This window comes from Poecilia reticulata, linkage group LG6 (genome assembly GCF_000633615.1).
Source record: "Poecilia reticulata strain Guanapo linkage group LG6, Guppy_female_1.0+MT, whole genome shotgun sequence".
Taxonomy (NCBI): domain Eukaryota; kingdom Metazoa; phylum Chordata; class Actinopteri; order Cyprinodontiformes; family Poeciliidae; genus Poecilia; species Poecilia reticulata.
This window is the reverse complement of record NC_024336.1, coordinates 25,592,697-25,606,171: the sequence shown is the minus strand read 5'-3', so window position 1 is coordinate 25,606,171 and position 13,475 is coordinate 25,592,697. Positions and strand designations below refer to the sequence as shown.

General features: G+C 37.4%; 2 protein-coding genes and 1 long non-coding RNA gene across 8 annotated transcripts in view; 2 read left to right on the top strand and 1 right to left on the bottom strand.

Moving 5' to 3' along the window:
* The window catches only part of iqch (IQ motif containing H), a 59,228-nt gene extending 50,219 nt beyond the window's left edge, over window positions 1–9,009 (bottom strand). For 2 of the 6 annotated variants that reach the window (XM_017305397.1, XM_008412192.2), the window contains exons 1-9: window positions 8,678–9,009; window positions 8,462–8,584; window positions 8,271–8,368; window positions 8,089–8,164; window positions 4,368–4,455; window positions 4,072–4,158; window positions 3,160–3,317; window positions 2,149–2,694; window positions 879–945 (exon numbers count right to left, since the gene is read on the bottom strand). In XM_017305397.1, coding sequence (XP_017160886.1) covers window positions 879–945; window positions 2,149–2,694; window positions 3,160–3,317; window positions 4,072–4,158; window positions 4,368–4,455; window positions 8,089–8,164; window positions 8,271–8,368; window positions 8,462–8,584; window positions 8,678–8,728 — 1,294 coding nt within the window. In that variant the 5' untranslated portion in view covers window positions 8,729–9,009. The remainder of the gene's footprint in view (window positions 1–878; window positions 946–2,148; window positions 2,695–3,159; window positions 3,318–4,071; window positions 4,159–4,367; window positions 4,456–8,088; window positions 8,165–8,270; window positions 8,369–8,461; window positions 8,585–8,677) is intronic. The other 4 variants (XM_008412190.2, XM_008412189.2, XM_008412188.2 and 1 more) reach the window with 4 other exon arrangements.
* LOC103466535 (uncharacterized) lies at window positions 8–7,676 on the top strand. Its single transcript, XR_533955.2, has 3 exons — window positions 8–288; window positions 5,029–5,126; window positions 7,125–7,676. It is a non-coding gene; the product is annotated as an uncharacterized LOC103466535 (long non-coding RNA).
* A 184-nt stretch (window positions 9,010–9,193) lies between the features above and the next one.
* On the top strand, window positions 9,194–12,863 carry aagab (alpha and gamma adaptin binding protein). Its single transcript, XM_008412196.2, has 10 exons — window positions 9,194–9,375; window positions 10,508–10,698; window positions 10,786–10,882; window positions 10,980–11,069; window positions 11,157–11,240; window positions 11,327–11,406; window positions 11,553–11,649; window positions 11,744–11,848; window positions 11,992–12,041; window positions 12,236–12,863. The coding sequence occupies exons 1-10, from the start codon at window positions 9,282–9,284 to the stop codon at window positions 12,311–12,313; spliced, it is 966 nt and encodes a 321-aa protein (XP_008410418.1). The 5' UTR covers window positions 9,194–9,281; the 3' UTR covers window positions 12,314–12,863.
* Window positions 12,864–13,475: the final 612 nt, after the last annotated feature.

Genomic DNA, 13,475 nt, shown 5'->3' with positions numbered 1-13,475 from the left:
AATAAGGTCAGACAATTATTAAATTCACTTTGACACTGTACGAACCTCCAGATCTGTACAGCTAGCTTTGGATGGGATGTGCATGTCACTAGACTTGGGGATAAGGGAATTAAAGTCTAATCAGGCTGCACAGCAATCCGATGATTAATTCAGCGTAATAACTAGCAGGTGCAGAGCCTGTCGTGTGCAGGGAGTCCTTCTACACCATGTCCAGCCACCACTAAACTACATCCAATGACACCGCCAGGATCTTAGCCTGTGTGAGAGGGAATCCTCAACTGAATCAAGGTAATTAAATGATTGGATTCATGCTAATTAACAACAATGGGGTTCAACTTTCTAATTATCCTTGCTCGCACAGCACTCTCTGTAGCCACCCCAAGTGCAAATAAAGCATTCCATCTGCTAGTAATTAGGCTTAATAATTTTAGACAATCGCTCAATGATTTACAATGCACATGCCTGATTACAGTCTAAATTTGTGCTGTGAAGAAATTAGATCATGAACTGATCATGGCTTGTACTCTTTGTTTATTGCGAATGCACAGCAGTCTTTCATTTTTTTGTCACATGCGTGCGGCGTTTTTGTGCACAGCAGTAAAATAAGACCTTTGCGCCTCTTGTACACGTTCAGCATAATGGTTTTTCATTTGCTTAATCTGCAAATTAAATGGCGATTGAGACTAAATTGTTCGGTTCCTTGGCACAGGGACTGTCATCATCTAGTGAGCGCTTTCCTGCAGAGAGTCATTTGAACGAGACAGAGTGTCTGAACCAAGGCCACGGGCTGGGGACAGCAGAGCGGCGAGACCGGGGATGACTGCCTCTAGATCAAATGTGTGCGTGTTGAAGTGTGTGTGGCGGGCGACAAATGCCACCTAATGAAGGGATGTGGATAATGGTCCTCTTGGACGACCGGATGTGTTTCCAGTTTTCTGCCAGACGCTGGGGACGGAGAAAAGAAGTGATCATGGAGGAGGCTGACTGAGCACATACACAAACACACACACACACACACACACACAAATCATCTCATCGCCGCATGGATAAAACACACCAAACCAATCTCTCTTGGCTCGCAGAAGCAAACCAAGCATAAAATACCATCATAATTAAATTAAGTGTTTACTTTTGGAAACATCCTCTCACAATTAATTCAATCAGCAAGGTACATGATGCTACTGCCAGGGGAAGATTAGCAGGCTTAATTAACAGGGTATGAATGTTTAAAGAGTGAGAACATGTTTTAAGTGCATGTATACACACACAACGATGTTCAAACTAAATGAACTTGTAGGCACTAATTAATATTATGTCAGAGCTTTAAAAGATGTTCAGGCCAGATGACAGCACAGACGTGACATCTACACGCAAAAGGAGTACATTTAAATGCATAAAAGAATCAAAGAAAGTAATTTTAAAAGGACTTCGATAAATTTATTAAAATAAAGATCTAAAATGTTTTATCTAGTGACTTTTAAAGTAAGATCTAATTCAAATACAAGTCAATTTTGGTAAGTGCAATGCTATTTTTTACTCAAGTAGAAACGGTCAAACCAATAAATTTACTGTCTCTATTTAGAATCTTTTAATCCACATGTGTCAAACTGAAGGCCTGGGGACCAAATCCGAGTCCGGCCCGCCTCTAGTCTCTGCCACTTTGAGAACAGGAATGATGTTGATGTGGCTCAAAATGAAAGTGAGTTTTCATTAGCCACCTCCAGCCGAAAACAATTGAAACTAAAAGTTGAAAAAAAAAAAAAAGACAAAGTGCAGCACATTTAAAATGAACAATTGATGTTATTAATAAACAATAATAATAAATAAAGAACTACCTAACTATCAATTATAAGTATTTTACTATATTAGATGTCACGCTTATGGTCAGCTTGATGTCTCAAGTGTATCCCTAAACTAGCTTTTTCTGTTCACTAATTTTTGATTTCTTTTTGTCATCAGACATTTCATCCAAAAGAATTTGCTCTTCTGTCAAAGCACTATTTTTTTTTCTAGTTTCTGATTTTGAGGTAAAAAAAAAAGAAGTTTTATATATATATATATATACGTACAAAAATTCAAAACACAGTTAAAATAAAAAGTTTAAATATAAGTTAGTAAAAAGAAACGCAAGTATTGATGGTACATCACCTCTGCTCTGCGGCGATAATTTATCAGCTGCCTGAAACGCTTGGCCTGAAGGGTTTTCTTCACTTGGCACTTTTGATAGTGAAACATATATGACAGCGAGATAGCTTCCGCTGCCATCTTGCGGCGGTAGTAGTACAGGTAACAAGTCCTGATGACGTAGCGCCTCCACCAGGTCTGTATACGGGTGGCAGCAACATCTCTGCCTCCTTCCCCTCTGTAGCGTTGACCTGGGCGTGAGACCAGTTCTAATACCTCCCCCTTATTTTCAAGCACTGAGAAGAGAGCGGCCTTTGGCAGAGTCTTTCTCCAACAATAATTAGATTCACGGAGTAACTCTATCAAGTGTTCTCCATCAACTTTAGCAAAAGGCACTGCAAACTCTCGGAGCAGTTTAGTCAGGTCATTCAGAACTTCCGCCACGTTGCTCCAGCACCAACTAAATTTCTCCTTGAAGCAAATGAAATCTTTCGCCATCGGATCGATTTGTCCCTTTACGATTGTAAAAGGGAATATGTTGGTGCTTTTATAAGCATCTACAGACTGGTCCTGCAGAGCAAAAATATACAAAGTACAGTGTCTTCAAATGTATTCAAAAATGAGTTCACTTTCTCAGATTTTATCACAAATTTTAGTGTGTTTTGTTAGATTTTTACATGACAGATCAAGTAGATTTGAGCTATTGCATAAGAAAAATAGATAACTGATTCACAATTGCTGTATATCTTATTGACTAAGTGCTCTTAATTTGTAAAAACAATGTTAAATCCTAATTTTTTCTTCCACTACTTTGTGGGGTGGTCTCGCATAAAATCCTCATAAAATGCATTGTTTGTGGTTACACTTTTAAAAAATGTGAAAAAGTTCATTTGGGTATGAATACTTCTTCAAAGGCACTGTAGGTGCATCACCAGAATATTAATAAATACCTGATGTGGTTTTTTTTTCATATTATTACACAACTCGTTGCAATGATTTGATCTAAAATAATTAAAAAATTGAAAGAGTTCAAACCTGGGTTTCCATCTGGTCCATGCTGTCAGAAGCTGTGATCTGAGTCGGTAAACTTGGTAAACTAGTCAAGAGATGTTCGGATTCACCAACCTTTATGCCAACCCTGGATTCTGAATGCGCCTGACATTCTGACTCCTTATGTGGCTTGAAATCTAATTCTGTCATGTCCAAACACACACACACACACACACACACACAAAAACCAAGGACAGTTTTTTTTTGTTTTTTTTTAAGTTGATTGACTGAATGTTAGTATCTAGTCAATACTGTCAATTGATGGAGTAGGCATGGTATTTACAGTCCTTTTTAACTGCTTTGGTGCATTTCTCAGAATTAAAATTCTCATAGCTGTTCCTTTCTGCTAATCCTAGTAGCAGTTTCTCATTCTTTCCAACAAACTGCATATATTTTTGGACATGTATCAAGAGCATTGTCTGCTCTGTTATAGATTTATAATCTGCTTATTTAAACTAAACATACGAATAGTGTTATTCCCTTTCCGATTAAAATTTCTCATATCATTGCTTGAGTCATTGAGCAAAACTGATGTATTTCTTTATCATTCGTTCCTGAAATTTCTTTCAGGTGAATCTCAGCTTTCACTGATTACATTGTTTACAGCTTTACCCAAAGGGTGTTTCTTAAACTTGTTTTACACTTTGCTTTTGCATACTGACACTGAAACTGACATGAACACTTCACTTTTGAGGAATGAAGTATCCATTTTGTGCTAGCCACATGCTTTTGCGGGTTATCAACAAGGTTTTGCAGTTTGTGCTAATTATTTCAATTTGAGAAACTAAAGCAAAAGAGAAACTGTAAATTAATGGGAAAAAATCTGTGTTTTGGCTATGCTTATATTTTGTACAGACAGACAAACTTCAGTATTGTCATAATAAGCTACTGTCTAACCTTTTTTTGAAAAGTGCAATTCCAGCCTGGGCTGAAGAGACATAATGTTGTGCTGAGCCGACATTCGAAGCAAGCTTGGTTTAATCACTGCAGACATAATTGAAAATCAATAAAATAACAACTTAAAACAGTGTGCTTGAAGTCATGCACTGAAAATATAGTTGGACACACATTTTAGCAGATAGTTTGGAGGTAGTTATTTACAAAGAGAAAGAAAGAACTAGAAAGGTTGAGGAAACAGAAGTGTTATGCCAGGAGAGTGACAGATATGAGGTGGTGGTGAGATGACATTTAACCTGGTTCCAGTTCAACTTCAGGAAGATATTGAACACATTTTCCTTTTGCTTTGGTAACTGCAAGCCTCTCTGCGGCCTCAGGTTTCACCTACACAGAACATTTCTTTAATTAGTATTGTTCATTATTTACTGGTTTTCAAATAAGTTAATGCATAAACAATGGAGGGTTTTTTTTTTGGTTTTTTTTGGAAGAGAACACCAAAGTTTTATTTTGATTATTGTAACCTATTAAACACAGAAGCTTTTATTTTGAAAGTGTTTGTAAACTTAATTTTGAAAGTCCAAGTTTAAGGCCCAACACCACTAGCATTTGAAGATGCTTTTAAACAGTGAGACTACAGGCCATGACTAGGTTAAATATAGTTAGGGTTGGGCATTGGGGCATGAAAGCAAAGAGAGGGGTCAGCAGAACCATTTTCATACAAAATATCCCTCTCAATATTCTAACATTTGCTAATATGCAAGGACTAGCTAACATACTACTACTACTAGCATGCAATATAACACAATGGCAATAAATGTATAGAATCTACCTGATTTAAAGTAACCAGGTAGATCTCTAGACATAATTGAAAGACTTTACTTCTTCTAAAAACTCAAAGTGGCTGTTTCTCAAGACTATTTTCCCAATGTCCTCATGTTATCTTTTTGTTCTTCTCAGACCACTGAGCACTATGACAGACCATGGGTAGGAGCCAGGTGCTGGAACACTCTCCCCTCACAGGCACACATCTGTTTCAGACGGGGCTGGGGAAAAAGGTGCCACCTTTTGTAAAATTGCAAAAATGCAAAAAGCCCATCCCTTGGCACAGACATGGTACAGAAAAGAAGTGGGCTCAGTCGCAGGAGGCGGTAGCAGGCAGAGAGCCAGTGGTTAACAGTTGCGGAGGCTACGGCTGTCTTATTGGCATGCAGGAACAGGTAGTCGATTCTGTCTGGAGACAGCTGTAAACCAGCAGCCCATAGCGCAGCAATCAGGTGCCTGTTTCTTCAGGAGAATGCTGATGTGCTACAATCTGCTGTTTTCCGCTTTCGCTAGCCAGCACCTCCATCTCTCTTGGAGCAGTGTGACAGTTTTGGCCTCTATTTGTCATGTCAGGTACAGATTAACAAAATCATATTGGCAAAGAAAGTGTATATAAAAAAAAAATCTAAAACTAATGTCGACCTTTGTAAAGATTCATTTGTTTGTTATGATAAGGGCTAGATGTCATCACTAAGTCAAGTGACCTTTATGTCACAGTTTGCCTGAACGAGCGACTTGAGGAATCTAAATTCAGGCTTTGACCATTACTCTTTGCTCCACTATAAAGTGTCTGAGGATGTCAAGAGTAAGAACTGACAAAAGTAACAAGTAATTATATAAAATGTGTCAGAAATATAGAGATGTATTGCTAATAAAATATGTAGAAACAAAATTTGCCAAATTTAAAACAGTGAGAATCTTTAAAGGTTCTAAGTAGAAGTAGAGATTATCTCCAGCAGTCATTGGGCAAGACAAAGGGTACATCTTACAGATAAAGTCTATAAAATAACAACTTAAAATATTAGAGATGCAACAATCAGCCAGCACTAATATCCAGATTTCACTGAAGTATAATGTTCTGATTCCTTAAAAGTACAACATATAAAAGATATAAAAACATATTACAGGTTTGTCTTTAGAGGTTATTGTTTTAAAGGAGTCTCACTGATGCGACAAAAAAATGTCTACATTTTGTTTTTAACTAAGAAATATAACCAAAGTACATTTCTCCATTTTTAGGTTGGAAATTTGTAAATATAAAAAAACAGATTTTTTTTTTTTTTTTTATCAGACTGCCAAACAAAGCCAGTCATGGAAAGATTGGCCTATTTTGTTCTCTATCCGACTGACTGCTGAAATAGATCATCTGTTTTTACCGCATCTAAAGTTCTCAAATTCCTTTTGCAGTTTCAAAATCCATGCATATCATTTTGTCTACCAAAGCGTGGTTAATGATCTTTGGAAGAACAAAATTGGGTATCAAACGTCCTCTAGAATAAGAATGAAAGGCCCAAATAGACATGATAGTTATAGTTATGTTTATGAAACAATTTATCATGGCTCTCATAAAACACAGTGAGTCATATTTAGTATACCTCCAGCATTCATATATTTTTCTGTTATCCGCTCAAATTTCTCCCATCTGGGAATCCAATAAAAGGCCACTTTTCTTGTCTTTGTTAAAAATGCTTTGTTATTGGACTAAAGGGGCTAGGTTATGGATAATAACTTTGCCAATGATTTTTTTTTTCCTTCAAAAAGACAATAAATGTTCTAATCTGTGGCATCTCAACCTCCTTCATTATCCATAACTCAAGCAGCCACCCCAGGGATTCATCCTGAGCCCTGCTGCACACAGATCTAATTTTCCTCTGCTGGAGTCTAAAGCAGTTGTTCTGTGATATTTGCATGTGCGTAATATAAAAACTGTGATTCTTGGGACAACCAGAAGTCGATAAGACCTAAAGGCCACTGCAATAATTCATATTTGTATCAATGTAAAACGACTTAGTAGATGCTCTTGGGATTATGAATGGAAAGTAAAAGCTCTGCTTCTGATGTCCAGACAAAACAAATGTGAAAAAACTGTCCAGATTTGGAAGCACCCACGTTTTCAAGGTGCTCATATAGACCAAGTACCCAACCAAAAGTGGACCAGCTGTGCTCATCATACCAGTTCTGACAGCATTCTTTTCATGTGTAGTGAAAGGGGTCCTTAATTTCTCTTACAGAACACATTACAGGAACAACTCTCACACTGACAGGAAGAAGGGGCAGCTGTTGTGAGAGATAAAAATCGTTCATCTGCTGAGGGTGTACCTGGCTAGAAGCAGCAGCAGGGATCCTGTGTCATCAAGAGTCCCACCCACCCTGCATATGGACTGTCACCTACCTCCCCACGGGCAGAGAGCAGTAAGGCATAAAAACCAGAACATAGAAACCAGTTTCCATTTAAGGTTTGGTAGACTCAAGAATTTACTTTAGTCACTAAATGTACGTCTTCTTTCCTTGCTGCCTATTTGGTTTAAAGACTGCATGACATTTATCTTTTGTATTTACAGAATTACTTAAGATTTACAACCATTCAATTTATAGTTTGGGTTATTTCATATTTTGTTTCTTTATGTCTGCAGCCACTTTAGTTGGTAAAACTGAATTACAAATGTAGTTCTCTCCAAGGCAGATACTATTTTACTATTGATACCAGCCATTAGATAGGTGCTATTTCTTAATTATTTGTTATGGTTTCTGTTTCTATATTAACATTTCAATTTTGTAAAAAAAAAAAAAAATAATAATAATAATAATAAAAAAAAGATGGTGAAAATAAAACCTTAACAAAAAATGCTTAAATGTCTGAACTGTTTATTTCTATCCATCTATGTTCACTATCTGCTAAATTCTTGTAGGTGCATGGATATGACTTAGGGTAAACCTTGGACAGGTTTTTAGCCCATGTCCCACACCGAGACACATATAGGAGTATTTACGATGACCATTTGTCTTACATTCATGTTTTTAGACTGTGGAAGGAAGTATGCTAGGAAAGAACCCACATAAGCCCTGGGAGAAAATGCTAATTCTACTCCAAGGACTGGCCTTGGTTTGAACTCAAGATCTTCTTGGTAACAGCGCTAACAGGAACAGTTTCTTAGCTTTTAGAAAGTATGAGTGAAAACTAGTGGGGGAATGTACCTTTCTTTCAGGGAATACTGCGCCAAATGTCTTTCTTTTTGAATACACATCAGGGAGACTTTCAAGAGAGGGTTTCCTGTACAAAGTCATTATTTCAGGATAACAGTTATGCAAACTCTTAACATCCATAAAAATATTCTTAAAAATATATCCCCTAACAGGCTTAGCTTTAATTCACTTACCATTTATAAGTCTTTAAGGTCTGTTTTTCTATGTCTACAATGGTTGGAAGAACCAGCTGCTGCTTATTTACACTTTTCAAATAATCCTCTGCGTGTCTCTGTGTGTTAGAAGTAAAAGCCATTATCTTTGTAATCAGTTCATTTGACTTCTATTAAATGTAAATATTGTAGTTAGCATAAAACTTTCTTACCCTGATGCTACTTTGGGTCTTACTAATGGCATTGTCCAGTACTTTGATATCCAGAGTTGCGGTCTTTTCGCCCACATTGATTTTTTCAATATTGTACTTAAGTTGGCTTAAGTCATGTTGAACCTGCAAATACAAACATACCTCAGTCTGACAAGTCAGTGTAGACTAAATTATATAATGGAATCTAATACACAGCCAATAAAACTGAAACATTACCTGAACTAAAACGTCTTCAAATTTATCTGGGTGTTTGGGTATGTCAGCCATTATTTGTTCGTGGTCTGGTAACTTTAACCGGAGACAGTATGCTAGTTAGCGATCAAAACTCTTGAAACATTACTCGTAACCATGGCAACAAGATGTATTTAGAGCGGGTTTAACATTTTCCGGAGCAAGCCTCTCAGGTGTCTGCTCTTACACCAAATTTGCTAATATTCTGTAGGTCTTGCAAACTAATCATGTTATTTTCTCAACGGTACACTAACAATGTGCGTAGACATCATTAAATAAGTGAACGCCTTAATTACACGGTCTAGCCTTACAAGGAAATTTACAGGGCTAAGATTTCCCATTATTTTTTAACAGGAATTTAATCTTAGACTATTTCTCATTAATATAAATATCAGCATTATTATTACTATTATTATTAAATATTAATCCAAGAAACTGCACAGTAAATTCATAAATATGCTTTTATTGACTTTATTCTTATTTTAAAGAAACCGGAAGTGACCTAAGGCGGAACACGGAGTTCAAAGGTTATAGACGTTAGCTACATCTCAAGCTAGCACCTGAAAACCGATCTTTAAATATTTGAGAAATGTCATCGGCAGAAGAAAACACTGAGATGATTCTGCCATGTGTGCTTGTCACTAGCACTGACAGCGAATTTAAAGAAGAAGAGCTGATAAAACGTAAGTTTTCGGGGCAAAGCCAGTCTGATTTTGCAGGAAAGCTAATGTTAAACAATGCTAACTGAGCAGAGCACCTGACCTGAGCGTTGATAAACAGATTCTGGGTTAAAACCAAAATGTACTTTTCAAAGTATAAATTCATAAGGAAAAACATCCAGATCAACACGGTTCTATAGCAGAAAGAAACGCCACTTGTTATGTTATGAATTATTACAAATAACTAAAGAAAACACGAGACACAGTCATGAACACCTGTCAGACTGGAAAGGATCGAAAAGCCATTACTAAGGCTTTTTAAGGGCTCCAGCAAACCACAAAGAGAGCCATTATCCATACAGGTAGAAAACATAGAACAGCTCTTCCTTTCTTGTAGGAATGACTGTCCTCCCAAAATTACTTGGATTGCATCAAAGTCTCATCCAGGAGTTCACAAATGAATCCAGAAAAGCAACGAAAACACTTTGTTGCCTTTGTCTCACATTTTTGTGATCAAGAATTTGAGGATAGTATTGTGTTGACAGAAAGGAACGGGTGTGTCCCGTTACACCTAGCACAAAATTAACATGGCATTTCAGAAAAAAAAGAGCATGATTGCAACAGTCTAACATAGTAGTAATATTTTGTTATTATTATGTTGGGCTGGGGTTGCATTGCTTCTTCAGTACCTGGATGGATCCATGAAATTTGCTCTCGAGCTGAAAAAGCTGTTTAGTTCATGACCCCGATTATGTTCATGCTCCAAAGCCCTCCAATGTGACCCAATTGTAACACACCTGCTAAGAAGAATGGACTACAATTTCTCCACAAACACTTAAAAAAAAAAAAACGTATCACCAATTAACTCTAGATAACAGTTGTTAACACCAGAGTTGGCTCGGGTATTTAGTAGGTTTAGAGAACAGTTACTTTTCACATAAAACCAGCTGGCTTTGGATATATATTTTTTTCCCTTAACAAATGAAACTGTTATTTAAAACTAGCATTTTTTATTTATTCAGGTTGCCCTTGTCTGATTTTTAAAAAATTATATTTTACTTAACATTTGAGCTTGAGTAAAAAAAAAATCACCTTAGCTTAATGTTGTCTTTTTGTGATTTTTAAGTGTTTGTTTTTTTTTTCTCTCTCTTTTCAGAAATACTCAATTCAAAGACTTTGCCTCAGTCAACTAAGCGAGAGGAAACTGTTGTTTGGTATCCTTGGACTATCAATAACAAATATTATACGGCGGACGTGCAGTTGTGTGTTGTACCAAGCACGTATAAAATGTCTGCAGAGATTGCCCAGTCTATGCAGGCTTTCATTGCTTACTTTGATAGCAAAGTGGTATGTGACCTTAAGAACAATATGTGCTTTTCATTTGCAAATCTGTTTCAGTTTGCTGTTTCTATGATGCATGTTGGATGTTTGCAGAAGGATGGGCTGGAAAAGCTAAATCCCTGGATTCCTGTGGTGGAAGATCTCAGCCCAGAGGTGCTTATTCTTGTGTGCGACAGAGTCTGTGAAGACGGTTAGTTAACGTAGTCGGTTAGAATGCAGGATGAATAATTACGCACATACACTTGATACTGCCTCAGTAAGCAAATTAAATTTAATTCATGCTTTAGGTGTCACTAGGCATGAAGCACAACAGTGGTGTTTGTCTCACGCATTTGAGCTTGTGGAGCTCAATCCACAGGAGCTACCAGATGAGGATGGTGAGTTCTGCATGAAAGAGAAAAGTACATTTCCATGACCAAGTCTTCCTCCAATTCACTTTTCCTCATCACTTTTGCACATTTCAGATGACTTTCCAGAGTCCACAGGAGTAAAGAGGATTATTCAGGCACTTAATGCTAATGTGTGGTCCAGTGTGGAGATGAAGGATGGTAAATTAATATCAACTTGGCTTAGTTTGATAGAACAATACCTGTAGATGTCATCGTATATGACTCTTTGCATCTTTGTCTAACAGGGCACAATCAGGGTTTTGGCCTAATGAGTAGTTTGGTTGCTTCCAGGCATAACAACCCACGCCACAGCCAAGATCCACCGGTTAGATGACATTTCTGTTTATATAAATTGCAGATTTATAAAAGGCCGTATTTATTACATTCACATATTTGTTTTAAGGAGGTTTTCCGCAGTAAATTTTAAAAGGGACCTGTTTTTGAAGACGCTAATGCCTTTTGTTGGGACAGTCCTCCAGCTTGCCAGCAGAGGGCACACACACCAATGAGGAGGCCAACCACACAGACAACAGTGCAAACTCAGATACACAAGAGGGATCAGTTGTAGGCAAGTAACATTCTTTTAAACATTTACTTGGCTATTTTTTTTAATTTATTTTCCATGATATTACACAAATTGAACATGAATTTGATCCTTGCAGATGCAATGACTGATTTAGACATACAGGAACTCGCCAATCTTACTGCTGGGGATGCAGATGCAGACAATTTTGAGCGGCTCTTTACTAAATTAAAAGAGATGAAAGGTAATTGGGGTATTTAAAGCAAGTTAAAATAAAAGTTACTCTCTATTCTATTGATGCTTGGTGTGGAAGTTAAATATGTTTTTACTTTGTAAACTTTTTTTCATACATAAACTTAAGTGCGTTTGTTCAATTTCACCATGTAGATAAAGCTTCATCATTACCACATGAGCAAAGAAAAGTTCATGCTGAAAAGGTTAGTCATTATATCGCTTTTTTGCTTGAACAACAGTTAAGGCTGCAGTGCCTCGAAAATGTATTCAAAATCCCCCATAGAAGTGGGTTGAATACTGTGCGAGGCACTGCATGTTGTACTCCAGTGGAAAAATATGTTGGATCGGTTCACAAGAATAAAGCTCCGTTCAGAAACGTTTCTCTTTTGTTTTCCAGGTGGCAAAAGCCTTTTGGATGGCCATTGGTGGGGAAGAAGATGAAGTAGATGGATTGTCTTCAGGTGAAGACAGCTAGAATCAGATATCAGTGACTCTGTCTTCATTCCTCTGATCGCACCATTTTTCCTGGAACCCACATGGGTGTCGATGTGGACGTCCTGCTCATACTTGGAAGGTGGATTTGCTTACAGATGGCACTGTAAGAATAGTTGTATGAGATTTTTAGGATGGAAATGATGTATGCAGAAATACTAATTGGAGGGTAAGCCATGAGTGGCACCGGTCTTTAACCTTCTTCCCCCGGGTTTTTTAATGTGGTTTAGCCCTGTGTGATCCCGAATATGTGGTTGGTATGGAGGTAAAAAAAAAAAAATAACGTGGGACATCTGATCCGTAATTTGTTTGTAGGTAATATCAACATGTATTTTTGTTACATATGTGCCTTATCCATGTAAGAGACTTAATGCACGTTCTCATAAATCAACATAAAACTTTTTTCAGTTTCATTGTGACTTTAATGTATTTGTGAACACTAGTTTTCAAGGGTGCGTACTGCAATTTGGTTAAACCAAATAAGATATGCAGAAACAGACTTTTCAGCAAATAAAATTAGTAGTTGGAATGAAGTATTGGTGGTATTTCTGCTGTTCAGCATATGGTGACTTGCAAAAGTAAACACATCCCCTGAACCTTTCCACATTGTCACAAGCTAATTAATTTACTGAGCTTTCATGTGACAGGCCAACATAAAATGGCACATCATTGAAAATTATAAGTGTTCCTGTGTGCCACAGCCAATGTGGGTGAAAGTACACTGGTTAGGTGAGATCACATCTCTACTTTTAGGCTTACATTGCAAATGCTATTTGTGGTGGAAAATTAAAGAGTGCACATCCTGATAACACCATCCCAGTCAGGTTTCACAGTGGCAGCAACATGGGGTTGCCATACATCCTGCAGGGACATGGAACCTGCCTGCGCTGATAGAAAAATGGATGGAGCTAAAGAAAACCTGTTAAAGGCTCCAAAAGATGGGAAATTGCTGCAAAATGACCACCTGCATCCAATCTGAGTTAAGTAATTTAAGCTAGTAGGGACCATACCACAGACTTGCTGAAAACACTTCTCAGCCAGTGTGCCATAAAACAAAATCAGAAAACTACTGCACCCTGTAGAGTTGAGAACAATTGAGGGTCGACTTTGTCTACTCTTTAACCTCCACAATGACAGCAGATGTT

What these genes read in the sequence shown, in the direction of transcription:
- aagab (XM_008412196.2), top strand. Translation starts at nt 9,282, where the DNA reads ATGTCATCGGCAGAAGAAAACACTGAGATGATTCTGCCATGTGTGCTT. An exon ending in GGAGCTACCAGATGAGGATG is followed by an intron (nt 11,070 to 11,156) that starts GTGAGTTCTGCA and finishes TGCACATTTCAG; the next exon opens with ATGACTTTCCAGAGTCCACA. An exon ending in CAGTGTGGAGATGAAGGATG is followed by an intron (nt 11,241 to 11,326) that starts GTAAATTAATAT and finishes TTTGTCTAACAG; the next exon opens with GGCACAATCAGGGTTTTGGC.